Source organism: Thalassophryne amazonica, chromosome 5, assembly GCF_902500255.1.
Source record: "Thalassophryne amazonica chromosome 5, fThaAma1.1, whole genome shotgun sequence".
Lineage (NCBI taxonomy): Eukaryota > Metazoa > Chordata > Actinopteri > Batrachoidiformes > Batrachoididae > Thalassophryne > Thalassophryne amazonica.
Window position 1 is genome coordinate 24,725,498 of NC_047107.1, and position 22,511 is coordinate 24,748,008.

General features: G+C 39.9%; 1 protein-coding gene across 3 annotated transcripts; it reads left to right on the plus strand.

Annotated features, from left to right (window-relative positions):
• Positions 1 to 1,611: 1,611 nt before the first annotated feature.
• zfand5a (zinc finger, AN1-type domain 5a) lies at positions 1,612 to 19,174 on the plus strand. Of its 3 annotated transcripts, none has more exons than XM_034169816.1 (6): positions 1,612 to 1,739; positions 9,307 to 9,468; positions 14,620 to 14,716; positions 14,830 to 14,915; positions 17,216 to 17,341; positions 17,438 to 19,174. In XM_034169816.1, exons 2-6 carry the CDS (start codon positions 9,309 to 9,311, stop codon positions 17,584 to 17,586), a joined length of 618 nt encoding a protein of 205 aa, XP_034025707.1. In that variant the 5' UTR covers positions 1,612 to 1,739; positions 9,307 to 9,308; the 3' UTR covers positions 17,587 to 19,174. The 3 variants fall into 3 exon arrangements, with proteins under 3 accessions (XP_034025707.1, XP_034025709.1, XP_034025708.1); XM_034169818.1 differs by lacking the exon at positions 1,612 to 1,739 and adding an exon at positions 1,740 to 1,856; XM_034169817.1 differs by lacking the exon at positions 1,612 to 1,739 and adding an exon at positions 8,778 to 9,042.
• The last annotated feature ends 3,337 nt before the right edge of the window (positions 19,175 to 22,511 follow it).

A 22,511-nucleotide genomic window follows, 5' to 3' on the forward strand; every position in this document is an offset into this window, starting at 1 on the left:
GGATCTGGGACAGATGTGGTCCGCATCATAGCACCGTGGCAGGAACATGGGGCATAACGATAAGCAATTTTATCTGCACTCGGTAGAAACTATCCATTAGCAATTGTAAACTCTGTACTCTGTAATCGTGATCGTCACTGAGGCTTTTTTAAATGCTTATTGCAAAGCGGCTTGTTTCTTTATGACAATCAAGTTTTATAAGTCCAGGGACACTGATCTGTGTGTTATAGATACAAATCAGTTTCCTCGGATCCACGGAACTTGCCCCTGTAAAACTTGTTCCTGCCACGGTGCTATGATGCGCCAGATCCATGCCAGATATGGTCTGTAAACAGTTGGTGTTTTGCGGATCCAGTTCAGATCTGGTCCGGATCTGTTCCAGAACTGTAAAGCGGAGCCGTGCCGGATCTGGGCCAGGGTGCAAAAACTGTCTGGACCGGATCTGTTTTCAGGATTGGTACCAGATGTTGGACTACATCCGGCCCAGATCTATTTGCTGTCTGGGTCTATTGGTGGCCATTTTGGACGCCATTTTGAATCTTAAACCCATGAATGAATTTAGTTTAGGCACAAATGAGTTTGCTGTGACTTGCAATGGTCTTCCCATTGAATCTCTGTGATATTTAAGTTATTTATATGTTGTTTAAAGGTGTTTTAGTGAAAAACCCTATTTTGGTGGCCATCTTGGACGCCATTTTGGATGACTGAATTGAGGCAAGTTTTTATTTTTGGGAACATCCTGATTGTGTTTTGGGGTCATCTAAGGAACCTAAAAAGTTGGTTTGGTTTAGTCCTGGGGGGCGCAAAGATAGTGGTCATAGCTCCCCTAGTACTGGGCTCTCATACCACCTGAGCCGTGCCACAGACTGATCGAGTACATGCCACGCTGCATTGCTGCAGTAATTCAGGCAAAAGGAGCCGCAACTACGTATTGAGTGCTGTACATGTTCATACTTTTCAGTTGGCCAACATTGCTAGAAATCCTTTTTTTGTATTGGTCTCAAGTAATATTCTAATTTTCTGAGATACTGAATTTGGGATTTTCATTAGTTGTCAGTTATAATCATCAAAATTAAAAGAAATAAACATTTGAAATATATCAGTCTGTGTTTCAGTCTGTCTGTGGTGAATTCATTCACTTTATGAATGGAATTACTGAAATAAATCAACTTTTTCATGATATTCTAATTACATGACCAGTGTGTGTGTGTGTGTATATATATATATGTATATATATATATATATATATATATATAGTTTGGGGTTTTTTTTTTTTTGCAACTCAGACAAAAAAACAGAACAGTAAGGTGGCAGTGGATGCCAGCAGCGCCAAAGCAGATTCTACATTTCTTAGTAGTTAATCATGATTTGTGTGATTTTGTTATATTCAGTCATTCATTCTTTTATAGGCGGATTACTCAATAAAAAGATTCGTGTCCTTGTAGGAGGATGACGAAGAGATGTATAACCATGTGTAACAGCACGAGGCTGACAGCGCGCATGCGCGGGGACTCCCCCCCGCCTCTCTCTCTCTCTCTCACCCACGCGACACTCGGACTCCGCTCGCAGCCAATAGTGAGGTGTCGCGTTAGCCGTGACGTCATCGTCCGCCACTCCCCTTACTAAAGAAGGAAACAAACATCCATCCAGAGGAGGAGAAGCGTTTCGACAGCAAAGGAGCCTAAACCCTGGGAGCCCCTTTCGGCCTTACATTTCGAAGAAGCGTCGACTTTTAGCAGGTGATTCTTGGATTATTTTTGTTTCCCCCCCCGACAGGGCTCTTTAGACGTCGTTTTTTTAATCTGTGGGGCGACGGTCGGTCGTTCGGTCGGTGACTTTTAATGGTGGACTGAAAGGTCAGTCGGACGTTTGTGTTTGTTGGAGTTGTCATCTCCTCCTGACGAGAAACATCACAAGCTTACCGACGTGACTCCGTCTGATACGAGGACGGAAAAACAGGGGAGGGAGCTGGTGGTTTGTGCTGGGGGGGATGGGGAGCCAAAACTAAAAAAAAAACACAGTCAAAACATCGAAATGCTGCTTTGAATTTCACAGAAATCAGATTGTGTCGATGTTAGGTGGACTGTAGCGCCAGCATGTCCTTTCTAAGCATTTAAAGTGTGATTTATATCGTGTAAAGTGTTTTTTTTTTTCTTCTAACCTTGAGCTGGTTAAAAGTGGGGGAAAAATGGGGCAGGTAGGAAGCAGAAAGCAGAGAGATAGCAGACAAAGGAAGACAAAGGGAGCAGAGAGCTCAGTGTCTAGACTGGACTAACATCTGGCCTGCTTTAGACCCTTGAGGTCTTAAAAGGATTATTTATAGCATTCTGCCTATTTTTTAATAATTCAGTCTCTCTTTTTTCTCATGTTTTTTCAAAGCAGAAGGGCCTGAAATATGAGCTGAGCTCATCCAATCCTTCCTTTTTGTTGGTCTCACACACACAAAACAGTTCTTGTTGTTTCATGCTGGTTTGTAGGCATCATTGCTTATTTCAAGCACCAACAGTCTTTGTGAAAGGAAGCTGGTGGCTGATTGTGCTGGAAACCCCCTGATTTGACCTGAATGCACCCCCTAAGTCTTTCCTGGTCATGGTCACACCAAGTAATAATGATGGAATCATTAGTCAGTCCACAAAGTCAGTCTGCAGCCAAATCTATTAATTATATAAGCCTTTCTGAAAAGGGGAAAAGAGCCAGACTTGGCACATTGGCAAATATAATTATTTGCTCATCTTCCTGTTTTTTTTTTACAAGCATCCAATTCTGTGCCAGTTTCTTACAGTGCAAAATGCCATCTACAACTTATTTTTTCACCAATCAGTCAAAAAGCCAACAATCTTCCATTTGTAGTCATAAAAACCAAGAACAGAAAATTCTCCTGCCTAAGAAGCTGTAATAACTGCAGTTTCTAGAATGCCTTTGATAAAGAGTTGACAATTATTTAATACTTTTCTGGCAGTTGATTAACCATCATTAACCATTCCAGCCACTCTGACCATTCTATTAATGGGCCTACTTTAGAGATAATCAGTGTCGTAACTATTCAAAGTAGTTTATTTGCAGCCCTAAAGCATTAAATGATCAAACCAACTGTTGCAAAAGCAGTGATGATGGTCACCCGTTGATTAGTCCAGTGATTAGCTCTTTAGTTACCAGATGTTCATTTGTTTTATTTCAGTGCCCATATTTCATTTAGATTTTTAAATTGAAGAGTTTGGGCTCTGGGAGTTTAAATATATTTTCTGCTACTTTACAGAATATATTGAAAATAGTAAAAATAATCATGGGATTGATAGATCATGAAAATAGCCACTAAAGTGCCATGTTTTGATGGAAAAGTAATTTAATCTCTTGAAAAATTGTGTACTGCTGCTGCTACTACCATTACTAAATATTAAATGGTTCCACTGCCCCGATTTCATGTCAGTCCAAGATTTAAAGGTTTGCAGTTTAAGGGTTTTTGCTTTTTGCTTCCGTTTATGTAACATCTTTGGAAAAATTAATCTTAACTTTGGGCTTGGTAATTATCATGAGCTTTATTCATTGTTTGTAAAGACTTTTTTATTGTTTTTATGTTTGCAAAGCTTGGAGCATTATTCTCATATTTAATTAATTAATTGTACATCATTTTTCCTCAAGAAAACACAGCCAGTAAGGAATAGTTTGAATAATTGGTTTACAGAGGAAAGGGCAAATGAGGTCAGTGTCCATAGACACAATATCTGTGACACGTTGTCACATAATGTCATAGCTAAACATGATGGATATTGTCAAAAAATAAATAATTTAACCATATTACTGTAGCTCAACCAATAATTTTCGTCACTTATTCCCAGAATTTTAGCAGCTATAATTTTTGACAACTGTACAAACTAAAATTGGCCTTTGTCACCAGTTTTGATGTTTTCAATAACCTCCACTGTAGATAAACATTCATTATTTGTGTACTATCAGTTCACTGGTAAGAAAATGGTGTTCACAGCATGAAATAGCACAAATTGTATAGTACCAAAATTGCACACTAAATAGCACTAAAATTGCATGGTAAATGGAACACAATGGCAAATGGTACAAATAGTCCATGTCACATGACATACAAACCACCAATCAAATGAAAAGGATCCACTCAGCCATTATATAATACTAACTATAGCTTTGTGGAATCCTTATGATCACACAGTTATTGTGGTATAATTTCTGCATGACTTGAGCTTTGCTGAATTTTGATCTCTATGTAATCATGTCCTTCCCTGGCTATAGCTACTACAGTGGGGCAGTTGGCATACATTTTTGTGCAAGTGATACTGGATTATGTGTTGTTTTGCTACCTTTGGTAGTACAGAGAACTTGCTTGGCCCATGGACTGTTGGCATTACTTATTAGTTCTGCTGTTTGGATGACCACTGTTTCTAAATGTGACAGCTGATCCATGCTGTCATTCCTTTTTGTCAGAAAGTCAGCAATCACAGCTAATCTGTTAGCAGCCACAGGTCATGTCACACTCTTAGTGTACAAGTATCTTTGCTAGCTGTGATTTGTCACAAAGACAATTGGCACTCAGTTTAAATCAAGAGTCAGCCTTTGAAGAACTGTTTCCTCCAAAGTCTTGTCTAAATGTGTAGCTCAGATCCTTCAGTCCAAATTTATCTGTGCTGGATGCGTAACCTGCTGTAAATGGATTTAAAGAGAATGACGTTGAATGATAAATGTAGCAGCATTTCCACAATAGCACCACCAGCCTCTGGGTCATACTTTCTATTTTCCTACAGTCAGCAGCTGAACATGTGATGCTAGTCAAGAGAGGGTCTTTGTGGGCTTTTCCCCAGGAAAGTTTTTGTTGGCATGGTAGAGATATGTGCAAGGGTAGAGGAGAGATGGGGCCGGTGTTGTGATGCAGCTCGAGATTTAATAGCCTTTAGTCTCTCGGTGAGGTCACCTCGAGTAAACTGGATGACAGGACGTTCTGAACCGCATGCCAGCCTCTCCTCGTTTGGCCTGTTTGTCTGTGATCAAAATATAGACAAGCTTCACATAATGGGGGCGAGCAGCTGCCATGTTACAGCACAGTCAGGAAAACAAACCATACTTTGGCTTGGGTGCGTTAGTTGTTTTCTGCTCTGTCTGCTTTATTTTCTGGTATTTGATGGTATGTAAAATAGTCACTCCCGGTTTGGCAGACAGGATGCATATTACCAAATGAATCCAGCCCTTCCTGCTTTTCTGTTATCTCTGCCGCTCATTCATCAAGGTGTTTTTGTACTGTTCCCTTGAAGGCGGCTTCTTTACGCAACTTCCTGCCACAGTTCATTGCAGCAGAACAAGGTCACGACGTCATGGGGCTCTATGTTTGCCAGACTGGTGCACATGAATAATTATTTCCTGGGTGGGTGTGTGAGATGTGACTTGAAGGTTTTGAAATGTTCTGTGTGGTAAAACTTGTCCAGTGTGGGGAGTACTTACTGTAACAATCAGGACAGTTTGTTTGTCACTGGTTAGCTCAGAAAGAGCTGCTGTTTTCTTCTGTTGTTGTTGTATTGAGTCTTCCTTCCTTTAATGTCTACTAGGACGGTGTGAGGAAATGATATTCAGCTGAGGGAGTGTTTAAGGCTTATTCACAACATGTACACAAATGATCAGTTGCTGTAATGTTGAGTTAGGTAATCAGTCATGCGTCAGTGTCGTCTTGTGCTGAAATTATGTTGTCACCCAACAGTGTAACACAAACGCACGAAAGTGAATTATAAAGGAAGTCATGTACCAAGGAATTCTGAACTGGTCTGGGATGTCATATTCCTGAGACTTTCTGTGTTGAGTCCTTGTGTCAGGAAAAGGTTGGTTTAACTTCCTCCTCAACATTTCAAGATAAGCCCCCCCCCCCTCAAAGACCCTACTTTATGACATCACAAGAGTGTGTAGATATCCTGCTGACAATCTTGGCCCTAGGCAGAAATATTCACTGTTCTGTTTTATGTCTATGTAAATGAAATGCCTTTTTTGTACCAAATGGCTCTGGGTATTTGTAATGCTTGTTTTGTTTGTATGTTTGTTTGTTTTATTTATTTACTGTTTTCTGTTTTTGTTTTAAATAGACGAGGGATGTGCAATATAGACTTTGTTAGAGTGCAATACTTCTTAGTATTTTTCCTCGATAATAGTGAGAGTAGTACCAGTCATCACCATCTTTATGTCCACAAGTCGCATCAGCATACAACAGTCTTGAAAAGTAAAATGTAGAGATCATCAATTATTAAGCTATGCCATCCAAGTAGGCTTAAAAAAACAAATTTGGATTTTATTTACAAGTTAAAATCACAGCAAAAATGCAAATATCAATACTAGAAAAAATGTCACTGCCTTCATCCAGTGTTTACATCGTCTGTCATAAGGCATGCAACTGGCAAACATTTCTTTTGAGTTGGAGAAATTTTCTGACTTGATGATGGACTGCCTCGCATCATACTGTGGTTTTTCTTAAGGTGAAACTGGTTTGGTTCCGCTTGGCTTGCTCTCGTTCTGCATGCAAGCTTCTTACGTATGTGTAAATGCGTCAGCAATCATATTGTGAATAACACAGGATGACATTCTTACAATGTGGAGAAACTCTCCTATTACATCATGCACAATATGATGTTGCAGGTCCCTATTATGGAGAAAATACGTACTGATAACTGATCAATTGCTTACATGTGTAGTCCCTTTTTTATTTCTCACAAAATTACCCAAACCTTTTGTTAAAATATGCTATACGATACTTCTATTTCTGTGCTACATTGTAAAATTGCAGCTAATTTTATTGCTAGCAAAAAAAAAAAAAGAAATGGCAAACATAGTGACTTCACTGTGAGATTTTGCAGACAACATGGAGCAGGAGCATGTGCAAAGTCAAAATTCATGCTGCATTCAATATAATCTAGGGACTCTGGTCAGATTTCCAATCTACAACTCAGAAAATTAATCTAAGAAAGTGCTAATCAAATGTTAGTCTCCCCACGGACTCATTTTAGCAAACCAAGTAAAACGTAACTTACGTAAGTTACGTTAGGTTTGTTCAGATTTTATATGGAGTTCTTCCCAACTGGATCACCTCTGTTTATTGGATATGTTCATCACTGTCTTCCTCTGTCCATTTTACAGTGGGGTGTTTTTCTTTTTTTTAGCACGTTAGTCACACTTGAAAATCTACCACAATTTTTGGGCTCCATAATGCTAACCGCTCCATATGTAATGTAGCAGTGCCATTTGACCCTCAAACAGTGCAGTGTGCTGGTGAACTATTATCGGCCTTTATAAGCCCTTTTCAAAGTACTCACTATCGGCCAAATTTTGCCGACAGAACACCAATAATTTCTAATAAACAGAATAGTTACTGAAATAATGTTTGTGTCGGCAGTGTAAAATGTCCTTGCACCGTTTGTCCAGTAGATGGAGCTCTGTCTCCATTCAACTGAGAGCTGCTTACACCCCTGCTTAAATGTGTTCATCACCGGCCCCCGTAGTTCGCCGTCACACTGCACTGATCGGCTGACAAAAGCAAGTAAGTTTATAAAGATGTTTGTAATAACTTTGCGATTACAGTCACCCCACATTTCTCCCGTTTCAACTCAATTTGATTAACTCAGTTTATGTAGTAATGTGTCAAATGTGCTTCATTGCATCTGTCATGCTTTTTATTAAGCCCACGTTGTGTAGACCTTACTTCTAGCATGAAAAACTTTTGTTTACTGCTAAGAGGTTGAAACGTTCAGATTCACTGGTTGTCCGGAAGGGTTCTGGGAATTACTGCCATTTTCCATTAACCCTCTGGGGCCGACGCCGTCGTATACGGTGGCTGGGACCAAGCTTTACTAAATTTTAAATAACTTTTTAATGATATTAGATAGAAACTTACATTTTTTTGGCTGAAACGTTAACCTCGCGGACGTTTGCTCCACCATCGGCCATCTTGGTACTCATAGAAGCTGTGTGATGACGTGCGCAATGTGAGTGTCCAGTCGTTTTACAAAATCCAATCGTAGGGCAGATTTACCTCACGTGATATGGCAAAGATCGTTTTCAGGAGTGATATCTTACTAGTTGGACCGTTTGAATAGCCCCCTAACTGCTCAATTGCATTTTTGCATTTTTTGAACTTGAAAATTCTTCTCTGTTATAAAGTTAATCAATATGAGAACAAAGCTTCAGATTTTACCTCATACCTTTTTTAAGGGTCCAAAAAAGAACATTTTATTCATTAAAAAAATATCAGCTGATTTATCGGCTATTGGCAAATCAGCTGATTTATCGATTATCTGCATTTTTTTCATCCAAATATTGGCATCGGCCTCAAAAAAATCCATATCGGTCGGGCTCTAGAACTGAGCTTCCCAATGTGTCGTCATGAGTTGTTGCTGTATTTTAACCTATGTGGAACAATAAGCTAATAGTTTACAGAAAGGGGTGAATTTTGATCATATTGACAAAATATTGTTGTGAATCATTTATTTGACTACCAAGGAATGCAGTTATAGTTATGTAGATTTTATTTTTTATTTTTTGTGACTTAAATGGTTAATAACAATGAAACGGGGCTCTTTAAAAATGAAGATCTCAACTCAGTTAATTATTACAAAAAACATCATTGCAAAACTGAGGCCCAAACTACATTGCCATGTAATGTTTATTTAAAGAAAAAAAAATTGACTGTTGGTCTAAAGTTTTGCTCCAAATATTCACCCAAATTTGGTGAAAATTACTCTCAATTTTTGTCAAAGTGTGCATTAAGAAAAAAGACACAAAACACATGGGCAAAAATAAGTATTAGTTGTAGTCTTATTTTTTCCCCCATATATAACACTCTTTCCATAGTGAATATGAAATGCAGACAATTGAAAACAGTTCAAAAGAAGCACTATGCAGAGATGAAGCATGTCGTGCTACAAAGAAAAGAAAGGATAAAGAGCCACACCAACTGTTCTCAGAGCTGTGAAAAGAGATCTGTGGGTGGATGAGATGAAAAGTGGCAAACAAAGCTGTGGGACAGAACACAGTCCAGCTTTTGCTGAGGTACTAAAGAGAACAGTGTGCATTGTAATGTTATCTGGACTCCCTGTGTTATTGTCTTCAGGCAAAATCAAAGCAGACAGACATCAAATGTTCATATCATGGTGTTACTGATTATCTGTTAACGGTGAAGACATGGCAGCAGCAAGGTTTTTGTTTTGTTTTTTTAACTGAACTGGCAGAATGATGTCTATATGAAAATGCTTCCTGTATTTGTGTCCTGTGTCACCTAATAGTTTAACAAATATTCTTCTGTCATTCTGTTAGCAATGGCCCAAGAGACGAACCAGAGCCCGGTGCCCATGCTTTGTGCTACCGGCTGCGGTTTCTATGGCAACCCACGAACCAATGGTATGTGTTCTGTATGCTATAAGGAACACCTGACACGGCAGCAGAGCAGTGACCGTATGAGCCCCCTCAGCCCTCTGGGTAAGGCAGCACAAATACACAGAGGAATAAAAATAATAATAATAATCTATGAGGTCTATTAGAAAATAAACCGACACTTTTATTTTTTTTTAACTATATGGATGGATTTTCACGCGTGTCGGTGACGTCATTTCCCTGTGGGCAGGCTTTGAGTGAGATGTGGTCCCGCCCTCTCGGCTGAATTCCTTTGTTTCACACGCTGCTCGAGACGGCGCGCCTTGCTTTATCAAAATTGTTTTCTGGACCTGTGAGGAATATCCGAGTGGACACTATTCGAGAAATTAAGCTGGTTTTCAGTGAAAAGTTTAATGGCTGATGAGAGATTATGGGGTGTTTCTGTCGGTGTAAGGACTTCCCAAGGAGCGGGACGTCATGCAGCGCTTCCAGGCGCCGTCGTCGGCCTGTTTCGACCTGAAAACATCCTAATTTAAGGCTTAATTCACCCAGGACATCGTGAGAGAACAGAGAAGATTCAGAAGAGGCCGGAATGAGGACTTTATGCGGACATTTCACTGTTTAAGGACATTTTTTAATGAAAGACGTGCGCGCAAATTCGCCGAGTCGTTTCCATGACGACTCGGCAAATCTGCGTGCGCCGCGACAGGAAAAACACCTCCGTGTTGAAAACCATTTGTAAAATTCAGGCGGCTTTTGATGGCTTTCAACAAGTGAGTAACTGAGAAATTGTTTAACAGCTTGGGCATGTTCCAACTTGCCCGTTAAGGTTTCCAACGGAGGTGTTTTTCCTGTCGCGACCCCCTGCGGTCGGGTCCGGCCCAACATGCGACTCTGCCCGCACGTTCTTTCATTACAAAATGTCCGTTAACAATGGAATGTCCGAATAAACTCCTCATGCCGACTTCTTCTGAAAGTTCTGTGTTCTCTGACGACTTACTGGGTCAACAGAGCCTGAAATGTGGAAGTTTTCAACTTGAAACGGCGAGATGCTGCCGCCTCGAAGCACAGATCGCCGTCAGGCGCCATGGGCCGTCCTTACAGCGACACTACCAGACCAAAATCTCTCATCAGCCGTTAAAATTTTTACCGAAAACCAGCTGAATTTATCGAATGGTGTCCACTCAGTTGTGCCTTAAAGTTTCGAAAAAATTTTGATCAAACAAAGTAGCAGTCTCTGAGCCATTCCTAAACAATGAAAAAATCGACGAGAGGGTGGACGACTCCTCACTCAAAGACTGCCCACAGGCGAATGACATAACCGACAGGCGTGAAAAAACTCTTGCATGCCCACGAGGGTTCAAGCATGTCTGATGTAATCACACGTGATTCAAATCCATATGGTTTTTGAAAAAAATGTTGGATACTTTTCTAATAGATCTCGTAAATAGATGAGACATGTCTCTCTCTCTCTCTCACACACACACACACACACACACACACACACACACACACACACATATATATATATATATATACACGAGGTCTGTCCATAAAGTGTCGTACCTTTTTATTTTTATTTTTTAACTATATGGATTTGATTCATATGTTTTCACGTCAGACAAGCTTGAACCCTTGAGGCGTGGAAAAAAGTCACGCATGCGCACAAGAGTTCAAGCTTGTCTGACGTGAAAACATATGAATCAAATCCGTATAGTTTAAAAAAAGGTACGATACTTTATGGACAGACCTCGTATATGTGTGTGTTTGTACGTATGTATGTATGTATATATATGTATGTGTGTATATATATATAAAAATATGGAACTCTTTTATCAAGGAAAGGGTTAAATGCCTGGGTGAGAGTATCAGAAAATTCATTAAAATTGTCAGATGCCTGCTTTCTTATGTATTGTCATTGCAATGTTTATTATGTTAAAGTCAGATTTTCAGGAAAATGCTAGCAGGTTATCTGGGCGTTGGGTGGATGTGATATTTTGTTGACATTTCTACGTGCTTCACCTTTGACAGTCCAGGTTTATGGACAAGCGGTCCTCAGATTTGACACTCTTGTTTTGAGAATAATTTAGGCTAATATAAAATATCGCTCAAAACAAAGATTTTTCAGCTTCCTGTTAATATTATTGATTGTAATTTAATCTCATAATATTTCATCTGGGGGATGATGGGGTTTAATCTTATTCTCCACAGACTTTAATTGTTTTTGCTTGTGGGTTTGTGATGCAGTCAGTCTGTCTTGCTTTCTCTTTTGGTGAAAGCACCAGTAATATCCAGTATTTCTAAATCTGGATCAGTCTGTTGAATGTCAGCTCTTAGGCCTGTGTTTGTCAAAGTATGAATGAAGGGGGTGGGGGGGCCTTACCATAGATAATAGGCCAGTTAAAAACAGTCACGTGCATGTGACTTTTTTCTATACAAGATGAATAAGTACCTCTGTAAGTTCATGTTGGAAAATAATTATCTAAAGTAAATGGCAAATTGTCCTAGCTCCCACTGTTGTTATAACTCACTGTTGTAATAATTATTACAATAGCGGGTGCAAATGCACAGCTAGCAAGACCTCTATTATTAGATGTTTGTAATATTACTAATGTGCTATGGCTGAGGAAGGCCACAGCATTTTCAATATTAAGAAAATGCTAACAAATGTAGAAAATACTTTCAAATACAAAAACAAAACAAAAATCAATCTACATCAATTGTACAATGGGTAGTTGCATCAAAAAATGTCTTGTAAAATGACACAAAGGCTTGCAAACATGGTGTACACAATTATAACCTACACATCATATGCAGCAGTTTTAAATTGATAACGTGTGCTGTACAGTCACACAATACAACCAAAAATACAACAGGGGACTAATAACACAAAAAAAGGGTTTCTAACCAGAGGACCTCTTCAAACAGACTTTCAAGGTTCCGTGCATTGCAAATAAAATAGTAAAATGTTAAGTTATAGCTAGCTAAAGAGGAAAATCATCAATAAATAAATAAAGCTACTCAGCTCTATCGACCATGCAGAGATAAAGATAACGGAGCATTGTGATACACTAAATGGTCTGTCAGTTAAAGTCCTCTGGGTAGAAGCCTCTTTCTTTGTGTTGCAATTTAGTTCTGGAGCTTTGCAACATGTTTCTCTTTGCATGCATTGTGTCACAATTTTCAGCAGATACATTATCAAATTGAAATGTTTCATGTGCTGCAGGTTAGATGTATTTGTTTGAGTTCTCTGTGTTGGCAAGCATATTTTTAATTTTGCGAGATGAGTTTTGATGAATGTACCTGTTGTTGTGGCCTCTATCAGCCACCATACTTTATTCAAATAGTGGTTGAGCTGTGCATGAGTAATTATTACAGTAGTGGTGGAGATTCTTAATGTAAAATCTCTAGACAGGCTCTTAAATTTTTGGAAAAACATTTCTTGCATTCCTGCCATTTATTACAGTGTTAAAGTTTGCTGTGCATTTGCTCTTGCTATTGTAGTAATAATTATAAATGGTGCCATTTATTACACTATCATTTGCAACAGAGAAGCTGTATTTCAGGTTTGATATGTGATTTTTTTTTTTTTTTTTTTTTGCACATTAGCATACATGGGGGGGAACCCCTGAAGTTGTGGTTAACACCCACATAACCACAACCATCTGTCTCTTTTTACAGAGACATAAGCATAAATAGATGTAGCTGTATATTTCTAAATGTTTTTTTTGGTTTTTTTGGGGGTTTTTTTGGTCAGCCTTTCTTATCAGATTACTCAACCACCAAAATGAATGGGTAGAATAGGTTCTCAAACAAAACTTGGCAAATGTTAAGATTCATGAACCATTTTTGTCACACAATACAAATTCTGCGCTAAATTGATTATTCAGTCTGAATTTTTCACTTCAATTGGAGCTGTTTGTCATAGTAGACAAACTAAGTCATGAATGCCTCTGGAAAAAGCTAAACTCATCACAGCCTTTGAGTTCAAAAGCATCAGGCAAATAATAGGCAATGACCTCTATCTCTTTAGAGATAAGGGACAAACATAAGGACATGATGTAGATGTTTAGAAATGAACAAGTCTTGTCAGTTTAAATAAAATAAAATTCTTGCTTTCCTCCCTCATCCTCTTTCTGTCCTTCCTTCTGTAATGAAAGATAGCTGGTTTCTTCGTGATGGTGTTCATTGTGCTCGGGTGTCTTAAAATTTAAACAATTTTGTGGTCAAACATTGTTTCGCTAACATTTTTGGAACTGGTGGCTTGTTGAGGCTTGCTTCCCCCCCCCCCAGAAAGAAAATATACATTACAAAAGGGGTTTGGCCAAGAAAATGGCATGGCTGTTACAGTTCTGATGAAGGCACTTGATGTTCTACATCATGATTTGATGTGTGTTTTATACATAGTTGTTTCTTGTTTTGACTAAAGCCCCGTTTACACACAGACGGTAAGAGCTCCCGGAAGCGTCCCGGAAGAGTTTTTGGCCGTCTTAAGGATCACACACCGTTGTTAACGCCGGCACTAGGGGGCATGGCTTAGTTCCGGCTTTACCGGGAATCGTCAAAAAAATTATTCAACATGTCAAATAATTCCGGGAGCGCACCCGGAGACCTCCCGTGACGACAGCGACAACGCGAACAACGGTGTTTGATACTTTTTAATCGCCGTTTCATCCTGCCGCTTCCTGTAGTGCCGCAGTTCTCGTCGCACCGCGGACGTGGACCACGTGGAGATGTCTGGAGTTTGAAGATGTGAACATGTCCTGTATCTGGTATTAGCCTGTGAGCAGGACTTATGTCTCTTTTGTCCTTTATTTTACAATCATGACACAGTTTTTGGAGAGAGCAGCAGGACCACAGCAGCGTGGAGCGGAGTTTCTTTTTATTTTTATTTTACGTGCGTGCGCGCGCGAATCGTCCTGGAGATTATTTTGCTTATTAGCTACACAGCTGTATAATAAAGCAAATGGTGACTGGCTTCTAAACACAATTATGACAGAGTTTTTTGGGGGAAAGAGCGGAGGAGCTCCCCGCAGCAAACAGCAGCGGAGGAGCTCCCCGCAGCAAACAGCAGCGGGGAGCGGAGTTTTTTTTTTCTTTCTTTTTTTTTTTTTTTTACGTGCGCGCGCTCCGCCCCTTTCCACCGCAAAAACAGCCGGAACTACCGCGAACTTCGGTCTACGTACTACACGCCGACTAAACCGTCTATGTGTAACCTGGGCTTAATGGTGTACTCTTTTTCTCATTCATGTTTAGCTGCTAGTCCTACTTCAGAGGTCTCAGCCATCCAGAGACTAGAAGCGACTCTATCCAAAGTAGAGGCCTCCCCCACCTCTTCACCAGAAGTGTCTAGGTCAGTACTGATTGTTTGAATATTCAAGTGATTGACATCAGCTTTAGTCAGGATATTTATGTTCAGGTGGCTGAATGGTCGTTCATCCTGTTTATTTCTGTTTAAACCTTCAGAACTGTTCAAGGATCTCTACCTGTAACTCAGCAAATGACAGAGATGAGTATCTCAAGAGAGGACAAGCCAGAACCCCTCGAACCAGGTAAAAAAAAAAAAGCACGACTTTCTAAACACTGAAATTCAGATAATCTGGCATGCTACTTTTTTCCTCCTCTTTTCTTTTTTTAAATACACACATGCACAGCCAATGAATACACTTATCCTGGTCATACTATGGATGGGTAAAGGGAATTTTCTCTGTGGGATGTTATGAGCCATTGAGGGTTGGAAGCATGAAGATGTGGACCTTGTTCAGACTGTCAGTAAAAATCTGACGTATGCACAGCTCCGATCTGAATTTGATTCCATGCTGCAAGTCAGAAGTCGTGTGAAATTATTGTTTTTTTTTTTTTTTTTCCATTTTTTTTTTTTTTTTTTACCTTTTCAAGCCTTATTCATAGGTAGTTTGAAATGCAATTCAAATCCTGGTTTGTTTTTGTACAGTCTGTTTTTTGTCTGAAGGCTGCCTTAAGCAGTGAGAGCTGGGGACTCTCCTCCCACTGCTCACAGCCAGTGTCGCAGACCGAACGGTCCCCCCTAAAAATAGTCCCCCCTGCCTTAACTGTGCATGCGTCATCAGCCGCGGTTCACTCGTTATCACCTCGTTTCTGCTCAGAACTGCACTCCAGTCACCATCTATCTCAGCACCAGATATCTGAAGCTTTTGTACAACAATCATTTCCACATAAATTCAGCAGTATTTTATCATAAAACAGAGCAGCGCCGCAGCTACATGAGGGGCTATCTGATGTGTTCACTGCATGTTGGTCATTTCAAAGTGGCACAAATTATTGCCTTGTTTCTGCTTAAAACTGACTTTAGAATTATTTAAGAGGTTTTACCTTTATCATCTGATGGTTAATAATTCTATTAATCCATTTAAGCGCTTTGGGTGAAGAGACTCTGTGTCAGATGAGCTGGTGCAGTCCAAAATGACGCATGCGCAGTAGAGGCAGGGCGGACCCATTTTTAGGGGCGGACTGTTCAGTCTGCGACACCGGTTGTCAAAAAAACCCAACAACAAACATTGCAACTTATACTCCAGAAAAATACAGTACTTGCATTATTATGCTGTTACTTGCTCCCATTGGAAAAATCCAGTCTAATCTATCTAAAATTCCCCCAAAATAAAATTGCTTATATATTTTCGTACATTTATTAAATTAAGGAAGTATATAAAGTCTCCTGAATAACAATAGCCAACAGTTTGGCTATAATCTGTTGAATCTTGAGTCTTATAGCAGTTATTGAGAAAATGCTGAGAAGCATGTCCCATAGCCCTCATATTTAATCCAGCTGCAGTTCATAATTGGTATATAGTGTCATTGTGTTGCAGCATTGTTTCTAATTTCAATAACGTTAGTCTTTACATAATATTTTGTGTAATTTGCTTGGTGCTAGCTTGGAGTTAGGTGCGATGCCAAGGTGTTGACACCGCACCTAACAGTAGCATGAGGTGTGCACCTCCATTGAAAGCAATAAGGTTTACAGTACCCTTAAAATGCATAATTAGACATGTATACCAACATTAGCGTGAAAGCTCTCTAGCATCAACTAACGTGATGCAAACGGACTAACGCTAGCTTGAGCTGCCTCCAGTGTGAGCAGTAGGACGTATAATGTGCTTTAAAAAACATAGTTACACTTAGAAAAATCTTTGTGCATATCTTCAGGTAATTTTACATGCAGCCTGAAATATTTACTATGTCTTGGTTTTTAAACTGACACGTTAACATAACAGGCACAAATTTGGGTTTCAGAGAATTGTGGTATAGATATTATCATTGTATCAGTGCTTTTAAACTAATCATAAAATGACTATTGGTTACTGTAAATAATTATATAACTCTGTATTTCCCAGCAACAACTAACAGTGAATTATTAAATCAGATAATGATGTGGTTTAGTTTAAATTCATTGGATTTAGCTTTGAAAATTCTGCCAAAAAGCAAGTTTGACCCGCTTCTTATACAGGTGACTGTCCAGTCGCTGGCTCTTAAGGCTAATATTACCTTGCATGAGAAGCGGCGGTTTATTTTTGATGCTCTGTTGCATACCTCAGATCCAACTGTTGGCTTTACTTACAGCCTCCAGGACACAGGCTGTCTAAAAATAAGCCCATTTAAAAATATCTCTACGCTGAAGGACATTCTCAGGTTGGTGCTGTTTGCCAGAAGCTTTCAGTGTAGCGCACCATGTTTTGCCAAGAGATTTCATACATCTTAAGCCAAATAAAGGATTGCTTTTAATGTGGAGAATCTCCAAGTGTTGTTAAAGCTAACATCTTGGCTAATTAAACTTACTGTGACTAATTGGTATCTTTTGTTTTTTTTTCATATGTAGTTGTAAGCCAGCCTGCTGCTTCTAGCCCCGCCCCCATAGCTTCCAGCAGTGAAGAAAATAAGGGCGACCCCTCCAAATCCAAGAAGAACAGGTGCTTTATGTGCCGCAAGCGAGTAGGCCTCACAGGTGAGCAAATTAAAACACTCGCACATTAGTACTAATAATAATGGTTTGGGGAGGGGGTTTACGTTTGGGCTTTGACCCCTGACTATTCTTCTTCAGGGTTCGACTGTCGCTGTGGCAACTTGTTTTGTGGCATCCACCGGTACTCTGACAAGCACAACTGTCCCTATGACTACAAGGCCGAGGCTGCCGCCAAGATCCGTAAAGAGAATCCCGTGGTGGTAGCTGACAAGATCCAGAGAATATAAAGTCGACACAATGATGACAGCAAACATCTTTGACAAAGACTGGATGAGTGTGAACCGCTGAAATGAATGCCGGCACAAGTGGCCCAGTGAAAATTGAAAGAACTTGATTTACAAATTTCCAACCTCAAGAAAACAGAGAGGAAAAAAAAATTTAAAAATCCTGTTTGTGGGAGATGCATGAATGATCACTTTTCTTCTGTTTTGATTAATTCATTAGTTTGTTTTAATCTGTTTTCTGTGATGTGACTTTGCCGCTCTTCAGTCCTCCTTTTAAAGAACATTTATTGTCTGTCTTAAGAGCAGCCCAGGGTAACCGTTCATGATGTGCTCTAGTCCACTCACCCAAACGAGGTGCCATTTTGTGCCAAAACTGTAGACTGCTACTTTTCTTAGACCTGCCTGCTGGAGTTTGGGTGTACGCAGTAACATTCCACATGAGTTACGTCCCTCTGTCTTGTGATCCGTTTCTAGTGGAGTCAGTCAACGTTTGGAGAACATTTCAAAGTGTCCCCCGCTGTGCACAAAGGGGCTTTGTTACTTTTCCTAGCTTTACCTACCTCACAGCTGCTCTGTTAAAGCTTCGATGTCTTCCCTCATTTGTTTTTGTCAACTTTGACCACGGCAGAACAGTAACTGGCAGATTAGCTCGACTGTGAGTGTCAAAAGTGCTGCTTGCTTTACAGTCGGAGGTACCGTGCTAGCCGGGGTACAAACAGATTGCACGTTTCGCCGATATGTAAACATTTGCAGTTGGTGTAACTGGTGCTGTGTTTTCCAAACCGGGATGAGTATGTAATGTGACTAGCTGTGTGGACCACTGCGTACGCCAATACGGAGCAGACACCTGGATAACTGCTCGGAGTGTTGTAGATGGGCATGAATGAATAAATGGGACAAATGCATGAGTTACTTTTGATCAGCCATAGTGTTTCATTTGTATTTGAAAGAATGTGACGTTACTCTACTCTGTTTTCTGACCTTTTGATTTGCTGAGACAATTATGTTTTGTTTTGTTCTCCCTGTACCTTTTCCATTGCTGTTGTACTGATGTTGGCGCATGTAGTTCAGTGCATATGTGGAGTTGGGGTATGTGAATTTTTTTTTTTTTTTTTTAATGGAATGTTTGTGTGAGCACGTGTGGGCGTGTTGGTCTTTGTTTGTGGAGCTACCTTGTTTATCAGCACATGTTTACAGAACTACAAGAGCATGCCAGATCTATGTTTATGGGAAAGAAAATAGCTATAACTTCTCATCCGTCTAACAAGAAATGGTTGTGTCTGCTTTAGAGCATGGTAGAGGTGTGTGTGTGTGTGTACACGAGCACATAATTGTGCAAAGTGTATTTTAATGGCTGCCTGAACACTGTATGTGTGACTTTTTTTTTTTAACCCACCCCTCCGCTGTAAGGCTGTTTAGCATTTTAAAAATCTACATATGAGTTTTCCCTTTCTTAGTTATATGCAAATTTGTACAAAAAAGGAAAAAAAACAACAATCTGTGTTGATATTTATGTATTGCATATAATCTTGCGATCCAGCATTAAAACAGAATAGTATCATGTAAATAAAAACTATGTACAGAGACATAATATGATCTTGTTTTGCCTTTATTTGTTGGCTCCTGAAAAATGTTGGTTACAAAATTTTAGACCTGCATATTAATGTTTAAACATTGGAAATGCAAATATGTCCTAGTGCACTTATAGAATATGCTGATTGTCGCTTTTAAATATAAAATTCAGAATTTGATATGGACGCATAGTCCAATCCTGAACTGTCCAGCAGGTGTCAGTATTCAGAATGTCTTCCATTTGATACAGACTCTGGGACAATGTTACAAATCACAGGTGTCCCACATATGTTGTGAAATAGTGTTTTGAGTTTGCCATCATAAATTAGGATGAAAGCATTCATGTCATCCCCAGCCATGTTCTATCCATTCTGTAATTCTCATTTTACATACCAGTTCTGTTGCATATTTATTTCCATATTTAGCCATATAGTGGGCATTATATTTAGCTTTTAGGTTACAAATTTAACTTGTTAGCTGACACTGATGAGGCGAAAGCGGGTGGCAGACACAACTTTGGGTTAACTATCCCATAGCCAGTTTCTAAACTTACTTATTCCACTTCAGGGTCATGGTGGGCTGGAGCCTGCCCCAGGGGTCATTGGTTCAAGAGGGAGCCAGTCTTATCTTAGGGTGAACAAACACACCTAAGGTCACATTTTTGAGTTTATAATTCTCAACCTGTATGTCTTTGGAAGTGGGAGTAAGATGAAGTATCCAGAGGGGGAAACCCGTGCAAACTCCACACAGAAAAGACCAGCTTGGATTCAAACCTGGGACCTTCTCGCAGTGAGGTAACAGTGTTGACCACTAAACCACCATGCTGTCTAATCCCAACATCTCAAACCATTTGCCTTCTGCAGTGACCTAATAAGATTAGTAACCTGAATAGTTGTGACTATGTTGAATGCTTGGTCCATTGGATTTCTCTGACATACAGTGAGGAAAATACATATTTGAACACCCTGCAGTTTTGCAAGTTCTCCCACTTAGAAATCATAGAGGTGTCTGAAATTTTCATCTTAGGTGCATGTCCACTGTGAGAGACATAATCTTAAAAAAAAAGAAAAATCTGGAAATCACTGTGTGATTTTTAAATAACTTGTATGTTACTGCTGCAAATAAGTATTTGATCCCCTACCAACCAGCAAGAATTCTGGCTCACACAGACCTGTTAATTTTTCTTTCTGAAGCCCTCTTATTCTGCACTCTTTACCTGTATTAATTGCACCTGTTTGAACTTGTTACCTGTATAAAAGACACCTGTTCACACAATCAATCACACTCCAACCTGTCCACCAGGGACAAAACTGTAGACCTGCACAAGGCTGGGATGGACTACAGGACAACAGGCAAGCAGCTTGCTAGAAGACAACAACTGTTATGATTATTTATTAGAAAGTAGAAGAAACACAAGATGACTGTCAATCTCCCTCAGTCTGGGATTCCATGCAAGATCTCGCTTTGTGGGGTAAGGATGATTCTGAGAAAGCTCAGAACTACACAGGAGGACCTGGTCAATGACCTGAAGAGAGCTGGGACCACAGTCACAAAGATTACATTTGTAACACATGATGCTGTCATGGTTTAAAATCCTGCAGGGCAGCAAGGTTCCCCTGCTCAAGCCAGCACATGTCCAGGCCCGTTTGAAGTTCACCAGTGACCATCTGGATGATCCAGAGGAGGCATGGGAGAAGGTCATGTGGTCAGATGAGATGAGACCAGAATAAAGCTTTTTGGAATCAACTCCATTTACCATGTTTAGAGGATGAGAACAACCCCAAGAAAACCATCCCAACCGTGAAGCATGGGGGTGGAAACATCATACTCTGGGGGTGCTCTTCTGCAAAGGAGACAGGACGACTGCACCATAATGAAGGGAGATTTTGGCAAAACAACCTCCTTCCCTCAGTAAGAGCATTGAAGATGGGTCATGGCTGGGTCTTCCAGCATGACAATGATCCCAAACACACAGCCAGGGCAACTAAGGAGGGGCTCCGTAAGAAGCATTTCAAGGTCCTGGAGTGGCCTGGCCAGTCTCCAGACCTGAACTCAAAAGAAAATCTTTGGAGGGAGCTGAAACTCCAAACCTGAAAGATCTAGAGAAGATGTGTGTGGAGGAATGGACCAAAATCCCTGCTGCAGTGTGTGCAAACCTGGTGAAAAACTACAGGAAACGTTTGACCTCTGTAATTGCAAACAAAGGCTGCTGTACCAAATATTAACATTGATTTTCACAGGTGTTCAAATACTTATTTGCAGCAGTAACATACAAATAAATTATTTAAAAAAATCATAATTGTGATTTACGGATTTTTTTTTTAGATTATGTCTCTCACAGTGGCCATGCACCTAAGATGAAAATTTCAGACCCCTCCATGATTTCTAAGTGGGAGAACTTGCAAAATCGCAGGGTGTTCAAATACTTATTTTCCTCACTTGTATGTGACCCTATAATATGCTAGTGAAGCACAAGAGATGGTACAAAAAACCCTTAGCTCAACCAGTAAGTTGCATCACTTTTTACCAAAATTGAAGCAGCTTAACATTTGACCCTTATGAACTGCAATCGACCTTTGTCACCAGTTTTGCTGTTTTTACCCCATAACTCTAACATTCAGACATAATCCAAACTATCCTTTTAGGAATCTATGAAGACAAATAATGTGATATACTTTTCAATATTATTGGAGCATTTTTTTTTTTTTTTTTTTATGTTGGCCTCTGTGTATAGTTTCCACCCTGGGATGGCCACCATACATTTTGTGTAGGCTGTGATACTCCCAGGCTGGATTGCAAGTGTTTAGTCGCAGGTAATGAAAACCTTCCTGGGTCATGGACTACAAACAGAAACTTTGAGTCCTTGAGTAGCATTGCCTAAATACTGTATCTACTCTTTTGCTTTAGTACTTACAGCAAGTGGCCATTTCGTTGGGGTCAAAGGTTAAACTAGGTGTTTTCTATTCATTTTTACAGAAAAAAAAAACGCTCAGCTGGAGCAAGTACAAACATGAGATCACAGAAATTTTAAAGATGATTCTGTTCCCTGACCTTTGAGATGACTCGGATCTAAATAATGGATGAATTTAGTTGTGTTTATTGGCAGTTACCATGGAAAAACCTTTCCTGATGGTGTTTTGTTAGAGCATGTCAAAACTTGTGTTGCAATTTATAATGTGACACCAACAGCTGTTCCTGGGACACGGCTTCATGTCCACGTGGACAGACAGGTGGAACATGATGCACAACAAGGCTTTTGTTTTCTTTTTTCTTCAGGCCTTCGCTGATGTTCTGTGATTAGTGCGCGTGTAATGGTGTTTTGCCCTCAGCCTCGTGGAAGGACGACAATAATTAGG